The 17,915-nt window shown below is 48.2% G+C and overlaps 8 protein-coding genes across 8 annotated transcripts; 1 reads left to right on the top strand and 7 right to left on the bottom strand.

Annotated features, from left to right (window-relative positions):
- Positions 1-493: 493 nt before the first annotated feature.
- FVEG_01563 (hypothetical protein) lies at positions 494-2,884 on the bottom strand. Its single transcript, XM_018888565.1, has 9 exons — positions 2,678-2,884; positions 2,392-2,610; positions 2,277-2,327; positions 2,131-2,227; positions 1,890-2,081; positions 1,718-1,838; positions 1,363-1,647; positions 1,095-1,310; positions 494-1,040 (listed from the first exon to the last, which is right to left on the bottom strand). Exons 1-9 carry the CDS (start codon positions 2,828-2,830, stop codon positions 626-628), a joined length of 1,749 nt encoding a protein of 582 aa, XP_018744496.1. The 5' UTR covers positions 2,831-2,884; the 3' UTR covers positions 494-625.
- A 1,266-nt stretch (positions 2,885-4,150) lies between these two features.
- On the bottom strand, positions 4,151-5,405 carry FVEG_14863 (hypothetical protein; the record flags this gene model as incomplete). The annotated part of the gene is made up of 3 exons (XM_018903880.1): positions 4,151-4,665; positions 4,714-4,935; positions 4,985-5,405. The coding sequence occupies 3 exons, from the start codon at positions 5,403-5,405 to the stop codon at positions 4,151-4,153; spliced, it is 1,158 nt and encodes a 385-aa protein (XP_018744497.1).
- Positions 5,406-5,627: 222 nt separating this feature from the next.
- FVEG_14864 (hypothetical protein) lies at positions 5,628-7,411 on the bottom strand (the record flags this gene model as incomplete). The annotated part of the gene is made up of 4 exons (XM_018903881.1): positions 5,628-6,040; positions 6,099-6,970; positions 7,017-7,175; positions 7,221-7,411. The coding sequence occupies 4 exons, from the start codon at positions 7,409-7,411 to the stop codon at positions 5,628-5,630; spliced, it is 1,635 nt and encodes a 544-aa protein (XP_018744498.1).
- A 1,479-nt stretch (positions 7,412-8,890) lies between these two features.
- Positions 8,891-10,204, top strand: FVEG_01565 (hypothetical protein). Its single transcript, XM_018888566.1, has 4 exons — positions 8,891-9,004; positions 9,067-9,408; positions 9,463-9,981; positions 10,034-10,204. The coding sequence occupies exons 1-4, from the start codon at positions 8,995-8,997 to the stop codon at positions 10,066-10,068; spliced, it is 906 nt and encodes a 301-aa protein (XP_018744499.1). The 5' UTR covers positions 8,891-8,994; the 3' UTR covers positions 10,069-10,204.
- Positions 10,205-10,226: 22 nt separating this feature from the next.
- On the bottom strand, positions 10,227-11,937 carry FVEG_01566 (quinate permease; the record flags this gene model as incomplete). The annotated part of the gene is made up of 2 exons (XM_018888567.1): positions 10,227-10,572; positions 10,625-11,937. The coding sequence occupies 2 exons, from the start codon at positions 11,935-11,937 to the stop codon at positions 10,227-10,229; spliced, it is 1,659 nt and encodes a 552-aa protein (XP_018744500.1).
- Positions 11,938-13,568: 1,631 nt separating this feature from the next.
- Positions 13,569-15,028, bottom strand: FVEG_01567 (hypothetical protein; the record flags this gene model as incomplete). The annotated part of the gene is made up of 2 exons (XM_018888568.1): positions 13,569-14,629; positions 14,686-15,028. The coding sequence occupies 2 exons, from the start codon at positions 15,026-15,028 to the stop codon at positions 13,569-13,571; spliced, it is 1,404 nt and encodes a 467-aa protein (XP_018744501.1).
- Positions 15,029-16,019: 991 nt separating this feature from the next.
- On the bottom strand, positions 16,020-17,409 carry FVEG_14865 (hypothetical protein; the record flags this gene model as incomplete). The annotated part of the gene is made up of 2 exons (XM_018903882.1): positions 16,020-16,541; positions 16,579-17,409. The coding sequence occupies 2 exons, from the start codon at positions 17,407-17,409 to the stop codon at positions 16,020-16,022; spliced, it is 1,353 nt and encodes a 450-aa protein (XP_018744502.1).
- A 66-nt stretch (positions 17,410-17,475) lies between these two features.
- On the bottom strand, positions 17,476-17,718 carry FVEG_14866 (beta-glucosidase; the record flags this gene model as incomplete). The annotated part of the gene is made up of 1 exon (XM_018903883.1): positions 17,476-17,718. The coding sequence occupies one exon, from the start codon at positions 17,716-17,718 to the stop codon at positions 17,476-17,478; it is 243 nt and encodes an 80-aa protein (XP_018744503.1).
- Positions 17,719-17,915: the final 197 nt, after the last annotated feature.

Here is a 17,915-nt window from a genome sequence, read left to right as displayed (position 1 = left end):
TACAAATTAAAATGCATGTTTTGCCGAGAAAACCGTTGTCACATACCAGTCTCGAGTGTAGGTTCGGTCACAGTTTTGACAAGCGCCCGTCATCAGCCACATTCAAGGATTGGCTGTGGATTCAACCGCTTTCGCTCACAGATGCATTTTTATGTGCCAAAACAGCCCATAGACCATAGCCCAGAATTTTTAAAACCTCTCACAAGTCTCTAGTTGGGCGAGCATCAATACAGTGGCACGGACAACCAAGCCATGTCTCACAGTCAGGCCCTTGGCATTCCACATTTGGTTTGGCCTCATCCGCCAGATCCCTCTTGTTTTAGTGGCATTGGTGACGGTAAACGGTTGAATGAGGCATTGACTTCTAGCCTAATCTGGTTCAACTTGGAAACGTCACTGAAGTCTAGACATACCCTTCAGCCGTTCACGTCCGATAAGCCCACATTTGGCCTGTGTACCATGCATGTGTGCGGTGCGACATACAGACTCTGTACTCTGTAAGGGGGCCTTGATTTTTTGAGAACGTGTTACGATAACTAACTCATGTTCGAAACGCCACATAACTTTGTGGTGCTTTAAGTAGTACCTATGGGGCCCCAGGGCCTAATGCCACGCAAATCATAGTCTAGCTACGTCTTAAGGCAACAGTGCAGTCAGCAAGTTGCTTTTGAAAGCCAGGCTCCTGAATGTACTCATCCACCTTCTTCTTCAAGAGCTCTGTAATCGTGATATCATCCATCTCTCCCTCAGTCGCCTCAATCTTGGCTAGGTAGACCCATTTCATAACCCCATCCTCTTCAACCCAATCAGGGAGGCCATCACCGAAGTCGAAGCGCCAGTATTTCTTTGTCACACCGCGTGGAGCAAATGCATTGATCAGTTCGCGGAACAAAATGTTAACAATATTCGTGTTGGTAAGAATACCAACAAGACCGAAGGGGGAAACCGACTGCTTGCTAAGTGACACACCGGTGCCAATACTCAGGAAACAGTCTGTCGTACGCACTGCAGTAAATACTTGAAGCACCTCGTTCCATAGCCTACGTCGAGTCAATTTCGTGGAGTTATAAAGATGATACATGGAGAGTACTTACCACCCAAGAGGATTGTTGGCTTGCACTCCACCATCGATAAAAGACATGCCATCGATTTCAATGGAATTAAAGTACCCTGGAGCTGCTGACGTGGCACGTGCTGCCTGCCAGAGCTTAACTTTTGGAAGGTCAGGCATTGCATGCTTGATCTTATAGGATCGAAGGAGGACGGGCTCAGAGTTATTGGCACCCTCTGCTCTAGACGCAGTGACAAAGCTAACGAGAGTGATCAATTAGTGACTCTTGACAGTATTGAGATAGAACCTACACCTTGCACGAGGGATTGGGGTTCTTCGGATCCTGCAGAAGTACTTCTTCGGGGTCCTGATTGAGCACCCTCTTGACCAGACCCTTGATTACTTTTTCAAGGTCCTCAGACTTCCATTTCTCTCCTTTAGAAAGGATACTCATCCACATGCCGTTGGTGTCCCAAGTCCACGGATTCCAAGTCCACTTCTGCGGTGGCGGGAATACGTCGCCCATGAGAGCATTATATTCCTTGATGCATTCATCCACTGACATCTCTAGCCGACCAAGCATAATAGCAATCAGTCTATAAGCGACCATAATCCATTAGCACCAGAAGCACGAACCAATGCTATCAAGATGTTGAGATTGCTTACCCTCCAGTACTAGTGCCGCCAATCATATCAAACACCTCGCAAGGCTTCTTTCCTGGGCATGCGCGGTCCATGATTGCTTTCAAGACTAGTAGGGACGCCAGACCGCGTACACCACCGCCATCTAGCAGTAATTAGAAGCCTGTTGTGTAAATTGTTGCCGCGACTGGCATACCTAGTGATAGAACCCGGAGCGGCCGTTCATTGGCATCCTCAGTTCCCATTCTATCAGCCCTGAACGTAGTTGCAGGCAAAGATGGAAACTCCTCCAAATCAGGAAACGAGAGTTCATTGACATCGTTGAAAGCCTCCAGAGTATATAGGACCTTGGCTGCGATGGTTCCAAACCTGAGAGGCTCCCTCTCCACTTAGGCATACTGCATTAGCGATCGTAGCATTAAGACAAATGAACTTACCTGGAGGACCGAATTCTACAACAAGGTATCCCTGCTTAGCGATCAACTCCCAGCCTGAGAAGCGAGAGCAAACCCTGACAGCAATGACATTTTGATCCTAATGAAGCTTTAGTTTGACAATGGTGGCCAAAGATATCAATTCTTACTTCAAGGAGTCGGAAGATATCATGGTCCTCAGGAAAGAGAGTTCCTTCAAGCTTTCCTAAAGTCAGTACAAACTCTCCCTAGTGTGAAGGGCAAAAGAAAACAAAAGCGACACACCTGCACAAAGTCCTTAGACTCCAGCTGGTTTTTGTGACTCTCCCACGTCAGCTGCACGTCATCCTTCACTCTCGGCTCAGTCGCATTTGCGTTTTCCAAAATGGATATCTCAAACCAAGTCCAGTTACCATTTGCCCTATCATCGCAATAGCCTTGGTCATGAGACTCTGTAATAAGCTGAATGCTGTGTAGTCTCTGGATGGTCTTTACATCAAGAGGCTACATTTAGATAAAAAAGCATGTCAGTGGCAGAATCTTCAAGGGAAGTGGGACAGATATTGCCTACTGGTGTTTTGAACCAGGTGTTGCTTTCAATCTCGGAGCCATGAGATTCAACGTGTCCGCTCTCAGTTGATCGAACGGCATATTTACCATCCAAGACATTAGCAGACGAAGAGGGATAGATTGGCAGAGCCTCGGCGTTCTTCAGAGCCTCCATGATAAAATATTTCTTAGATAATGTAAAATCTAGGTTAGAAATTACAGAAAGTTCAGAGCGCTTAAGACATGAGTGACGGCGTTAGAAAGCTAGGAATATATAATAGAGGAACCAGCGACTGTGTTCAGGCTGCCAGTCGATTCCAGACCGCGATACGAGCTACCCCTCCCGGATTCACATGCCTCCCCAAGCCACTCATGCACTGTGATGGATCTCAGCTAGCTGCGTACGTTTTTGTGAAACTCAAAATGAAAGTTTACTCACAACTTGTCTCTGAAAGAAGGCGGAGTTTTAGCCTTTCAGCCACAGTGCTGATAATGAATTGTGAGCCTGTCACATCAATGGAGTGCGACTGTAGAAATAAATGGCAGCTGATACCTCTGAAGCCTGGATTGAGAGAGGATCCGGGAATGTGTGCTCCAGGAGTAGGATGTTCTACTAACCTAGACCACAACCAAGGTATTCAAGCCTCGCTATTCCAGTTCTGTCACAGCTGCCTCGTATTAAACCTTGCGACTTATCATCCAGTCACATTCCTCTCTTTATTTTCATGTCTTATGTATTCAAGAGTTCATCTATTTCGGCGATAGTGAAGAAGAAACATTGCGTGGCACACTTGACGTTTTCGGGCTTTATGGCGTCCTCGGGAACATGCATAATTCGCGATCGTAAGTTCCAGACTACACAGCAAATGATGGGCCGACGCTGTTTCTGTCTCATACCCCCGACACCTCCGGAAGCCGTGATAAGCAGTATCATTCAACGTGCGATTTGATATTTCTCAGACATATCAATTACGAGGACAGCACCTTGCCTATGTTCGGGTTGCATATATTACGATGAGGTGTCGCCATTGTCAAGCAAAACTATTAGAACACATTCAGCGTCAAATGAGTTTTTATTGGTTTCAGATAGCGGGCAACTATTATATCATGACATGTTATGCGCACTTCGAAGACATAGCAAAAATCTGTAGTCTTTCTTCTGGGCTCCTGATATATCAGATCCTTGCCCAAGAACATTATGCAAGAGAAAGTAACAGAGCTTTACTAGAATTTCCTAACTTTGGGCAACGCGTCTGTCAAACTGTTGTGGGCGCCCGGACCCATGCGCTGCTTCCATCCTGTTCTTATTCATCACCAATATATTCGCAGCGTAAAGCTTGAACTTTGAGGCGGCAGTCGACCACGTAGGTAATCAGGATGATGGTAAGGAGCTCTGTCGTGTAATATTTTCTGTAATAGCAATCTGTCGCGAGAGATGAAAGACGTCGTACGATAAAGAGATAGAAGATATAGTGACTATAGTGGACGCTTCCTGCTACTTCGACGGCATCTTCGGGCCTTGCCAAGAGACGTTTTTCACCTCTTGAAGGTTAACTGAACCTCCCATAGGAGTATCATATGCAAGCTGAGTAAAGACATCATTATTTGGGGTGCAGCTCAATCCCTTGAACATGAATACATCACCAGCCGGTAGAATAACAGTTGCACCCAGGGACTTGACCAAGTCCGCCACTGCTTCTTTGAACCTCGTTGCACCATCAATGGCAATATCTTGTCCGATAGCATCTGCGCTCCTGAGCTCACCACCAAACGTGAACTTCCATGCACTAACCCAGTTGTACGTATCGTCCTGCTGCCAGAACCCAGGCGCGTCTTCGTCGCTAGGGCGATGCTTGTACGACATTAGACTGTTGTCATCGTTTAGATGGTGAACCTTGACGTTCCGGACGGTGAAGCTTCCACGATTCTTAGGACTTGTGCCAACTTCAAACGTAAATTTGTAGTTCATCCACAAGTTGGACTTGATCGCAGCCTCCCAATTGTAATCAGCTTGTATATGTTAACATACAAAGTAGTGGGGTGGCTGAGCTTGCTTACCCATGACGTCGGCCTTCTCTTGCTCCAAGCCCATGGCTCCTGCAATCATGTTGAAGCCAGCTTGAAGACCCGTTCCAAACTGGCTAATAAATAGACGACGATCGATGTTGATTCCGATAAAAGTTTTGGAGGTGATTGTAAACTTGAGTCTCCTCTTTGAATCATCATCACTATTTCCGTAATAGTAAAGATTTTCGTAATTGATCTTGAGCTTAGTGTTGACTATGCACGATATCAGTATCTTGGAGAACGAAGAGTCAGGTATACCCACAATCCAATCTGACCGATTCAGTCGGATCATTGTCCCCATCCTTGTCAATGACCTTGCGCGATGGAACAAAGGCACACGCCTTTTGGTATGTATTGTCTCGGCTGGTATTGACCTTCGGCTTCGATATTTCGCTGCTCGGGATGTAGAATCCTGCCTTCGCTCTGTTATGCGGATACTTGTTCTTGAGGAGATCAACAATCTTGTCGATAGTACGAGTTTCTTGAACATAGAATGCGGGTGCTACGCGATTAGCAATCCAGTGGTTCACGAAGATATCCTGACTGATGAAGAGGAGTCCCTCGCGAGATCCTGGGACTGCCTTCGCTCTGGCAACCTCAAAAGGGCCGGGGTTAAACACTCCAGCTCCTTCGCCATCCACAACTCGAAGTGTCTCAAGATCAGGCTCGCTATGAGTAGGCATACAATAATTCAAGGCCTATGCCTTTTCAACACCCACGCACACGCGATCCCTGTCAGACTATGTTACTAGCGTCTGTGGGCAGGATCCCATACAGAACCACAAGTAATCTCGATGGGGCACTCATTGCTAGATTTCTGCCATTCTTCTACTGTATCGAATCCATATAAATATCCACGTGCTAGCCTTATCAAGAATGTACTCTAATACCAACCTACCTGCTTCTTACCACCCGAACTGCTCGAAATGAAGTGTCATCGCAGCCTCGTTTGGAACCATTCGAGACGTTGCCGACTGCCTCACATCTTGCAACAAGCCAGATGGGCCACATGCCAAAAACAAGACTCGTGTATTCGCAGACATCCCCTGTAGAGTCTGGGCCACAATCTCATCGACATTAGGACGTCCACGTAGAATTGGAATCCCAAGAATAATGTCTTGTCCAGACGTATTCGACTGAACGGGTGTATCAACCTTTTCCACACGATCTTCCGAAATCGACCGCCTCGAAGGCGAGGGTGGCTGGTCACTGGTGGCCCTTTCTGACAAGTCTGATCTGCCAGTAATGTTGATAGAGATATTGAATCCTTGAGCGCGAGCAATGTTTTCAAGGTAGGGAGAGAACCATTCCAAAAGATCTAGAAGCAGTCGTTGGTTAGTCGCTTGAACTACCTGTGCCAGAACTGGGAGATATACCTGGGTTTCTCATGGCCCAAACAATGGTGATGTTCCTGTGGGCAGCGGTGTCAAGATCTCGTAGAAACTGAAGTGCCATACCAAATCCAAAAGTACCGCCACTACCGCCAGCGAAGATCAAGATCTTATCGTATGCCTCAGGATTGGGGATATATCCATAAGGTCCATGAACCGATGCTTTTAGTGTAACCCCAGGATTTTTAAGGGCGTATTCATGCAGGTCGCGGGTGAAGCCATCGTGGGCGTCAACCACAAACTCAGTTGGTTGCGTGCTCACTATGGTAAAGGGATGAGTCTCAAAGTATCGAACCCCAGGAATCCAAAGGTATGCGTGCTGTCCAGACTTTGCACCTAAAGGACTCTTTTGCAGAATGACCCTTGTGGCGCCGCCTGGAAGGGGGTGTAGTGTTGCGGTGTTATTGATGCCATGATAGAGTAGGCTGGTCGCTCGCACCAGGCGATCAAGGATCCACAGTCCTGCGGCTATAAATATGACGATCATGACCTTTTGGGTGATATCTGGATGATGAAGACATATGAAACCCACTAATAAAACGAATAACAGAACATGGAAAACATAAAAGAGCTCGTAGTGTCTGCGTTGTAGCGCCAAGGCAACACCTACTGTAGAAAACATAGTGAAGGCAGCGAAAATGGCAAAGTATTGCTTTTCTTCATAAAGCTTAGATGGTTGTGAATCCTGGTAGAAGGCAGAAGCCATAGCAGCATGAATGACGACGAGAGCGGAGGTCATTAACCCCGACGCTCTGTGAAGTGGATTCAAACGATCGTAGGTCCATCCTGTGAGGAATGCAAGCGGTGTGTTTTTGAGACTGAGAAAGACTGTCAAACAAAGATTCCCGACCGCTAACCTGAGGAGTTTCAGTAACATTTCGGAAAACGAGGGAGCTAACTTACCATCCAGCTCTCATAGGGATGATATACTCCCAGGACAATATGCTATCATCGACTTTTACAAAGAAGAAACCCAAGTTCAAGCCGAAGTAGGTAATGTAAAGAAGAACATGTCCGAGCGAAGGTGCAATAGAGACTTTTCTCGATAAAACCGATTTAATCCTAAACAGATGAGAACAGCCCAGTAGCCTTTGAATTGATTCTTACATCGCTGAGTAGCTGAAAGGTCCTCTAGGCAAGCCGATCTTTCGCCATACGGAATTCACAGCATAATAGGTAATAAAGACGCCAATCAAGCCTGAAACAGCTGCCGCGTAGAGTTTCATAGCATCACGGTCATTTTGGGCTCGGGCAGCCAATATTGGCACCCAATTTATCTGGGGGGGCGGCCCGGACATAGTAAGGCAAAAGAAGTTAAGGAAAGAATTTGACTTGGAAGAACCTATAACTGTTTCTCTTATTAGTGTTGGATTTTGAAGGAGCTGTGCTGAAAGACCCTCAGGGCTCTGGTCACGGTATATATGTCTTGGCGGGATACGATATCTCTATGTTGACCTCTGGATCCATCAACGGGCGTCCAGCGATCCAGAACCATCACATACCGGATTGTAGCCTTGGACTCGAGAGAACTGCCGACGTAGCTCGGCAATCTCACTGTCCCAAAAGCGGAGGTCTTAATCTCAAAATCTTAAGCCTTGCTAGTTATGGAGGATAACCCGTTATAAGCGTTCGGTTAGATTCTATAATCCGCGGGGTATTGATTAGGCCGCGGAATCCGGCGCGCGCGGCTACTAGTTCATAAAGCGTTATACCAGATAACAAGGAGTGATTCCATCATATCACATTTCGTACCGAAAACGAAAAATAGGAGTGGCGTTATTGTATGCTACTAGTTCATAAAGCGTTACACCAGATAACAGGGAGCGGTTCCATCACATCACATTTCGTACCGAAAACGAAAAATAGGAGTGGCGTTATTGTATGGCACCTCCTTGCTTTACTATGAGACTCAAACGGTACGTTATGGATGTTTCATAGTTGCAAGATAAGCGTTGCGTTATGTCTAACTAACGATATAAATATTAAAAGATTAATGCCTGCAGTTATACTGATGGAGTAGCTAGAAAATAAATCGAATAATTGAATATACTGAAACACTAATAGAAATAGAAAAGTGAAATACGGGAGATCAGTAGCAAAGCCCTTATGTCAAAGTTTGGGCCCTGAGTTCATTAAACGCTTAACGAAGTGGCTGAGATCTATCCTGTGGGATATTTGTGGGATATTTGTAGGATATTGAACTTGCCGACCCTGTAAAGCGGGGAAGGCTGTGGGGCACAAGGTCACTAAATCTTAGAACTAGATAACCGAGGTTTGCTCCTTACAAGGCATGTAAAAGTTCTGGCAATCTTCCGTTTGCCCCTACGTTATATAATAACCTGATAATTAAGTTAATAACTTTAATATACTCTATCTATAGTAAAAAATACTTTATAAATAAAGCTTATAGCATCTTAACAAGGCATATCAAGCCAATGCATTAAAAAACCCCAGGTATCTTTAGGTTTTATAGGGCAATATCTTAATTCATTTTCATGACATAAAGGCATAGAAGGTAGCGCTCCAATAGTATAGCATTATTATTACTTCACATTGCTAAAGGAAGTCGAATGATTGGGTAGAGCCCAGCGAAAGGTCGTCGCGAACATCGATGACGTGAGCTATATCGTTAGACCCGTTATTTACAGTGTCTCAACGTCATCAGACATTCATTCGCGAATACTGATGCTTGCATTTGCAGAATATTACGTGCTTGATATGCTTTATTTAAAGTTCTATCTGCCATTTGTCTACCTCTAACAATATTTTTGCCATCTATCCGTCTCTCAAAACTTGCATTGTTGAACAATCATACTCTCAACTTTATTCATCTTCCATTTTGACCAAAGTGTTAATTGAGCTTTTAAGCATCGTGGCAACTATGGCTACTCGTGAGTTGGAGCCTTCGACCGATGGGCCATGTAGACAAAACCATATACTGACTTAGTTCAAGACCACGCGAAGAATGAAGTTCTCAAGGCCGCTGCCTTGTTTGATGTCTCGCATATCACAGCAGTCGTGACAGGCGGCGCAACTGGCATTGGTCTGATGATCACCCAAGCTCTGCAGTCCAATGGCGCCAAAGTCTACATCACAGGCCGCCGCAAAGAGGTTCTGGAGCAAACCCAGAAGACGTATGGCACAGGCCCGGGGAGCATTCATGTCCTCCCTGGTGATGTCAGTGAGAAGGACGAGGCTGTCCGTCTAGCGGAGGAGGTTAGCAAGAAGGAGCCAAAGGGCGTTCACTTACTCGTCAACAACGCTGGTATTGCGGAGGATGACAACACCAAGTTCTGTGAGTCGATCGTCGTGTTACACTGGAGCTAATGCTGATGCTAACCGTATTTAGCCTCGGCTGGCGAACCAGACACAAGCGACGCTAAGGCTCTTTCGCAGCACTTTCTCAAGACGGAACCAGAGCAATGGGCCGATACGCTGAAGACAAACGTGACTGGGCCTTACTACATGTCCATGGCATTCCTCCCACTACTCGCCAAAGGTCATGAGACTACGCCTGGCTATTCCTCCCAGATTGTCAATGTCTCCTCCATCTCAGGAGCCATGAAAGGTTCCAGCATGGGTCAGCCAGCCTATGCCACCTCCAAAGCTGCCCTAACCCACCTCAGTCGCATGATAGCTACTCTCACCAAGGACATCAAGGTTCGAGTCAATGTTATCGCACCAGGGCTGTTCCCCAGTGAGATGACTACCGGAGAGTCCGATGAGGGTAACAAGAGCAACATTGATAAGAAGATGACTAACCCAGCTGGAAGACCCGGTCATGATACTGATATGGCTGCGACTATTCTTTTCCTTGCTGGAAAGGGTGGCTTGTTTTACAATGGCCAGATTGTTTATCCCGACGGAGGTAAGCTTCTCTAGATCGACTTCTGTTTTGTGCTATATTGACATTTCCTTAGGGTCGACACTGATCAACCCAGCAATCGCAAATTAAAGCTGTCGCAGCTGATGGAGCGTTTGGGCTAGGGTATTACAAAATGTCACATATGAGATGGCAATAAGAAGATCTCTGTATCATAAGTTTAAAATACTTTCTTTAGTTATTAAACCAAGTCTAACTATAAGCCTCACCAATATGTCTTATATCCACCTTTAAACCTGCTCGGTCTCTTCAGCCATAGCTCGGGTCTTCTCAGCAGTAAGGTCGGCACCCTCGGCATTGCGTCGGAACTCCTCCTCCTGCAGCATCAGCTCCTCAGACAGTTGGCCATGAGCCTTCCACACAGGCTTGATCTCAAAGAGACGATCCATGGTGTCAAGAGGCAGACCCTTGGTCTCGGGGATGAAGAAGAAGACGAAGATGGAAGAGAGGACCATGAGCGACGCGAAGAAGAAGTAGACGCCGTAGCCCATCTTGAGGAACATCTGGGGAGTAAAGCGGGAGATGATAAAATTCCAGAACCAGTTGTTGGCAGCAGCGGAAGCTTGACCGAGTGATCTGCAGCATGTTAGTAATATATCTAGATTGATAGATGATTGAAGAAACTTACCTAGAGTTTTCGTTGAACATCTCAGAGTTGAGGACCCAGGGAATGGGGTTCCATGTAGGGGAGTAGAAGGCAGTCCAAAGGTAGAAGAAGAAAACGGCAGCGATTCCACCGCTCGTCATCTTGGGAGCCTCAGTTCCGTCAGCAGCAGCAGCAGCAACCTTGGCAGCGGGGTCTGCAATCTTAATATAGGCACCGATGAACCACATGCAGAGGGAACCACCAACTGAACCGATAATAAGCAACTTTCTGCGTCCAACGGTCTCGATCAGGAACAGGATGAAGATGATGGTGATAGCGGTTTTGACGACACCAAAGATACCGGTGGTGAGGAAAGAGGTGTTGGTGCCCTGGATACCGATGCTCTTGAAGACAGTAGGGCTGTAATAGTTGATAGCGTTGATGCCGGAACCGTTCTGCCAGAGGAACATCATGCCGCCGAGGAAGAAACGCCACTGGACCTTGCGGCTCTTGAGCGCAGTGAAGGGCTTCCAGAAACCAGGGCCGACCTCCTTGTTGTATCGCTCGAGTTCCTGGTCGATATAGCTGACCTCTTCAACGAGATAGAGGTCATTGGCGGGCAGCTGTCTCAACCAGCACAGGTTCTTCATGGCTTCCTCACGACGACCCTTGGAGAAGAGCCAACGAGGCGACTCCTTGATCCAGAAGGAACCGAAGAGCAGCAGGCCGGCGGGAATGAGCTGGACCGCGAAGGGAATGATCCACTGCTTGTGGCTAGGAGCCATGGTTTCAGCAAGTCCATAGTTGATCCAGAAGCCGACAAGGCCACCAATCTGCCAGCCAAGCTCATAGATACCAACAAGGCGACCGCGAATAGCAGGAGGAGACAGCTCAGAGCAGTAGATGGGAACCATATTCGAACAAGCGCCAACACCAACACCAGCAAGAACACGACCACCGATAATAAGACCCAAGCCACGCTCAGCATTAGCGCCAAGCATCATACCCGCGCCCAGCATGAAAACAAAGCTGAACGCAATAAGGGAGTATCGTCGACCGATGAAATACGATGTGATGTATGCGAATAGACTGCCGAAGAAAGCACCGGCTTGATAGACGGAGACGATGTTGGACTTGAGAAGAGCGAGGTCATTGGGTTCGTACGAGGCAAAGTCGAATTCCTCCGTGAAGCTCGGCAACGCGATCGTCGTGCCGATGAAGGCGGAGTCGTAGCCGATCATGCATGATGCGAAGGACGCGATGGCAGCGGAGACGTACACGCGCCAGTTGTAAACGGACTTGGGAGTCGGCCTGTCCTCATTGACGGCGAAGATGTTGTTGACGGAGATACCCATGATGAAGAATCGTCAGCCAGATCAGCACGAGAGATTGTGTTGTCTGCGGCGGAGATGAAAGATCTGGGGTTCGAAATTTTAACTACGGGGAAGCGAAAAAGCTCTTTAATATACTCTGTATGCGTCCCGTCCAATGGCCACGAGCCAATTACAGCTCCGACTTCGCTTGAAAATTTATCCCATCCCTGGTCGTAGCGCGTGTTAGCGCGTGTGCGGAGAAGGGCTCGTGGTAGGACTAGAAAGGTCGAGATTGCGAAAACCCCGCATGCGCTGGGGTAGCGCCAAGGGAGGTTTTTCGCTCTAACCGAATCTCGGGAACGTGAGTAGCGTAGATGGCTAAGCGTTTACCCCTATGCGGTGGTCGTGTGGTTACGCTTAATTTCCGTATCCAGTCTTGAGATGATGGGGGAGCTGTTGTTTGCCTACATCGGGAAGTTCTGGGGTTGGGAGGCAGACTCTGGGGACCCCGCATGGAATTAAACTAGTGGGGTAAGTAATCATCCCCACGCGTCTGCTGATTCAAAGGATTCGTCGTAAGCTGGGGGGTAAGTGTTGATCCCTTCATGTCATCTACGCCTTGGATAAGTGCCAGCAGCCAGGTGCCAAGTGTTGGCCAATTTGATGCGATGCGTAAATACTCGGAACGAGGAACAGCTGCTTCTATTACCACGGGTGAAAGATTGTTTAATGGGATTGACCCAAGGGTGCAAGCAACTGCAGGTTGATGGTGGAGCCAGCCAACTCCCGTCATGCGACTTGACGATCTTATCAAGGAACGAGAGTGACAACTGACAGATATGGACATCAGACAGGGACTCCATATCGGATAGCGATTGTGGAGAAAAGGGAAGGGATCTGGCGAGATCAGGGGGGCTCGGTAGATTGAACTGGCCACGTTCCTGAACGGGTACATTGCAGAGTCGCTCATGCTTGCTTGCCGGTATCGATGGGTAGTAACCTACAGCGTCTAGACCTCTTCCCCAGACTTTATCCCCAGACACTAATCTTCCCCTCCGGTTGTTGACTTATGATCAGCTCTGGTGGAATTGGGGAGATAACCCCTGATCCATTGGCTCATGAGCCTGGGCTTGGGTTAGCCATTGTAATGGACCCGGTGAGCTTGCATGGGGATAAATAAATAAGAGAAGCCTAGTGCCGAGACCAGTAAGCGCTTCTAGCGTGAATTGGAGGTTTGTGATGTCTGGCTCTGCCAATGAAAATAGTGTCACTATTTGTGGATGGTTGAATGAGCTTGATCATCACATGAGCTAACCTGAAGACAATTCGTCCTGTTGCGACGTCTCAGCGGGTCAAATCGAGAGAAGACTCTTTAGATTACCTATAACTTATAAATCTGACTCTGAAAACTTGTCGAAACATCGGCGGATGGCTCACGGATGCAGAAAGAGGCCTCATGATTTAAATTGGCGACATGATGTAGGGTAGGCCAGCGGGACGCGACGGACTCCCACCGGAGATTTAGTGGGACTCATAGGGATTTCGCGTTTCTCCACCTTCGCAGGGGGTCGATAACGGAGCGAGATAGATACGTCACGTAGCTTGATTGAGAATTGAGAGGGTAATAAAAAATATTTGCATGAATGTTATTCTATGTACAATAGCCTATTGAATTAACCGGTATATCGGAGCGAAAACAGGCCTCGCTCAATGGAGCTAACCAAGATGTTGCCGCTCTGGAAGTAAGGGTAAACAGACCAAGCACCATAAAACTGCGCCTCACCGCCAACAGCGTCATCCTCAGGGTGGACGTCAAAGAAACCAATCTCCTCAAACAGAGCACCAGTGTCATCCTGAGCAATTGAAGACACATTCACCATGCGCAGACCAGATCCGTAATTAGCCTGGTATGACACGCCGCCAACGACGTATTGGTTGTGATCGATAGAGCGAACAGGGCTCTTGTAGACACCACGGAAGACGGGGTACTCAAGATCTTGGATATCGACAATGTATGTGGTTGTGTGCTGGTCAGCTGCAGGGCCAGTCTTTTCTTGCTCATCCAGCTCGTCGTCGAGGAGGAGATACTTGTGATCCTCTGTCAACCAACCCTGGTGGGTATACGTGGCACCGTTGTATGTAGTGCGCGACAGCTGGCGCGGCATAGTGCGACGAGAAATATCAACAATAGTGAGCGCATCTTCATTATAGTTGAAGCAAATCTCACGACCCTGGAAGGCCTTCTGGGGACCACGGTAGATAACGCACTGCGCGTCGTGGACGTAGCCATCCGAAGCGACACAACCAGCATCCTGAGGACGCTTGGGGTTAGAGACGTCAATCATCCAAAGACCAGCACGGCACTTGAGATCGTAAGCTGTTCCGACGGCGGCGATGAGGGCGGTCTCCTCGTTGGCGACGATGTTGTGGCTGTTGCCGAAAGCGCTAAAGTGCGCTGCCAAGTCGCTTCTGATGCTAAAGGTAGGGGGGTTCTTCTTGTCGGTGTTGAGAAGCTTGGTGAGATCGAAGATCTGGAGACCGTGGCCAGCTGCCTCGGAGCCGATGTAGGCGTAGTTGCCGATGACTTTGATGTCGCGCCATGATGATGCGACCGTCTGGGTTGGGAGGCGGCCGACGTAGGTTAGGCTACCGTCGGGGTGAACCTCTGCGAAGGCTGTGCCGTCTGATTGTCCGAGAAGGGCGAACTCGCGACCACTGGAGGCATGTGTCCAGCCTGGAAGATTAGTTAGCAAAATGAAGTCATAGAACAAGACTATGTATGGAACATACCCCAGACATCATTACCGACGCGGGTTCGGCTGCCCATATCCTGGTGGCGCAAGAAGCCCAAGAGGTCAATCTTGTTACAAGAGTAACCACCGGCCTTTCCATCGGCACAAGGTGTACCAGAGCTGAGGACCTTGTAGCGATCTTTGTCAAAGACACCAGCCGCAGCCTCACTCTCATGAAGAGCCATCTTGCGCTGCTTAAGCTCTCCCATACCAATGGCGTGAGGGGCACTCTTGGCACGGAGGTAGTCCTCATTGTACTTGGCCGTATTGATCCTCTGGGTCTGTGCGACGGCAGAGCCCGCGAGGGTGGCTAGGAGGAGAGAGGTGATGCTGGCCTTCATGTTGACGGATTGGGGAGGTTTCAATGAGATGATGGTGAGAAACTACAGAGCGGATATCACGAGCCATGGAGGGAGTCTTTATACTTAACATTGAGGGTATGTTGATTGGGATTGGAAAACTATCGTCGATCATTCCCTGGATTGGAAGCTAGTTCTTTTGTTCTTGGAAGCTGGTCCTTTTGTGCTTGGCAGCTTATTCAATCGAAGAATGAATGCGATAAGGTCCTTGACTTGGTCCGGGCCAAGGCAACACTATGGATACCAATGCGACCCTGAATATTCGTAGTGACGATTAGAATCAAACCTGCAGCCATTAAGGTGACCCCAAACCCCTGGAACGTTGTATATCGTATCTATATAGAGTTAGTGACTATCCCAAAGGTTCCCCAGAAATATCGGGCCAAGGGTCAAAGATGAACAGGCACATAGATAGCCTGCGCATGAGATAATCATCAAGACCACCAGTAATATCTCGTGTTTTTCCAAGCGACAGACTCTGCCAAGCCCTGGTGCCGATGAACTACCAGATTCATCTTAAGCTTAATATAAATATCTCACGGGACCCCACCACGGCTTTTGGGAGATGCCTATTTAGGATAAAGGCCCGCTTTGGCCATGTTACCCGGAACTTTTACCAAGACAAAAGGGCGGTCTTGACGCTGTTCTTCCTAGGAGTCCTCTGAAGAGTACTAAACTTACATAATCTTCTTTCTGCTGTGTAAAAGGGGCATATGTGGATGAGAAATCTCGACATATAAATAAAGAAAGTGGGGGAAATACAATATTACTAAAATCTCTCACTATATCACTTCATAACAAGCTGAAAGAAAAGCTCAATTCCACAATAATCAATCCATCTCGAATAATATACAGCGTTATATTACCAGTTGAACGATTGTCGAAGACCTCAGATCCTATGAGCTGAACCCAACACTGAACTTTATGCCACCCTTCGGTACCATCCAGTCCTGAAGAGCGACATCCCAATAACTCAGATCCCAACGCCTTGGGCGAATGACACTTTCTTGAACCCAAGTAGTATCCGTACTGGGCTATTGGCTGGTATATTGTTCTTGGGCAAAGATGCATATAGCTGAATGACTGTGGCGCCTGCAACCCGGCAAGTGTTGGATACCTCGGCGTGGCACTTGGCGACTGTTTCCCAGAGATGAGGGCTACCGAGTTCGAGTGTAGCTTTGGAGAGTGATGCGCGGGCGGAGATCTTGTTCGCTGAGGAGACGACGAGGTTGGAGGATAGTCCAAAAGTGGTGTAGCTGAGACCGTAGCCAAACTCATAGAGAGCCTCCAGGCCTTTGTTGTCGAAGTGTCTATAGTCATTGAATGGGCCCTGACTAAAGTCACTTCGCCAATTCGAAGAGTCTTCAGCTGCGGAGCCAGTGATGTTGGTGATCTTTCCGTGTAGTCCTCCTCTTTCTTGGCAATGGTTAATGGGAGCTTGCCAGAGGGATTGACGTTTCCGGTCAAGACGTCCAAGATGGAATTTCCCTAATTCCTGACCCCGGATAATGCGCAGCGACAATCGCGCTAACATTAGGGTTCATCGTCCACGGCATCACCTCCGGCCCTCCACAGTGAGTGACTACCACGGTGCCGCGAGGGCAGCGTGATGAAATACTATTGACGACTTGGATTGAGTTGTCATCTACCACAAGAGTCTTGCGATCAAAACCCTCGGTGGCGAAGGACTTGAGGAAAACTATGCAGACATCTGGCCAGGGGTACAGACCAGGCATAATGCTGAGAATGGCAGTATTGTTGGTGACGTACTGGAGCCGCTTGCCGTTGTCTTTCACGTAAGACTTGAAGGCGTCCAAGGGACTGATAACGTAGCTCGGTCGGCCGCTTCCTGAACCGCCACCGGAGATAAGAGTACCACTGTCGATACCATCGTGGTTGCTGAAGAGGGTCCCAATGGAGGGATCAGCAGCATCGTTTCCAAAGAGACCGATGTTGGTGAGGGACTTGTTAAGAGGAATGATGGAGCCTTGATTCTCGAGCAAGACTGTTCCGGCAGCGGCGATATCACGGATGAGCCCTGAATGGTTGCCGCGGACATCGCGGCCAACTGGACAAGGGCCCGGATAAGTATACCCGAAGCCGTTGTAGAAGAGAGGCTGAGACGATGGGTCCACAGACGGGTTGTCTTTATTCTGGCCAAGATAGAAGTAAGGCGTCAAGATGCGGCACACCATTCCATCGAGATCCGACTCAGAGAGTGTCCCGTTCTTGACACACTCAACGAGATTGTCGCCCCAGTAAGTCTCAACGACGGGAAGCGTACTTGCAGGTCCAGGCTGGTTCATATCAAGCCCTGCCTTGACGGGACCGAGTCCAGGCGGCGTAGCCAGAAAATCCGACATGACATAACCCTCAAAACCAAGCTCTTTCTTCAACAGGTTATTGATCAGATACTCGTTCTCGCAGCTTTAAGTCTCGTTGACGCGGTTGTAGCCACACATGACTGATGCTACACTAGCGTGGACGGCGTCTGGAAAGGGCCACATGTAGAGCTCGTGCGTGGTGCGATCGTCAACGTTGGAGGATACTGCGTCCACAATCTTTCCGTTGATCAGTGTGGGCTTGCGCTGCGTTTCTTGCTCGTTGCCAACGAGATGCTTGGGTGTGGCCTGGACACCGGTGTCTTGGATTGCTCCGATTGTCTCATCCATGGCGATTAACATGCCAAGAACAGCTCAATCTTCCATCCTCAGCTCCGCTGGCCGCAAACCGATCTGTACAAGAATGGGCGCAAGAGTCTATACCTATATTTATCCCTGAGCTCATCTTACGATTTATAGTTGCATCATGACTTCAGCGGACAAGGGGCCTCCCCATTTTCACAGAATACGACACGTATATTTTGTGC

The sequence above is a fragment of the Fusarium verticillioides genome, chromosome 6 (genome assembly GCF_000149555.1).
Source record: "Fusarium verticillioides 7600 chromosome 6, whole genome shotgun sequence".
Classification (NCBI taxonomy): domain Eukaryota; kingdom Fungi; phylum Ascomycota; class Sordariomycetes; order Hypocreales; family Nectriaceae; genus Fusarium; species Fusarium verticillioides.
This window is presented reverse-complemented; position numbering and strand designations above follow the sequence as displayed.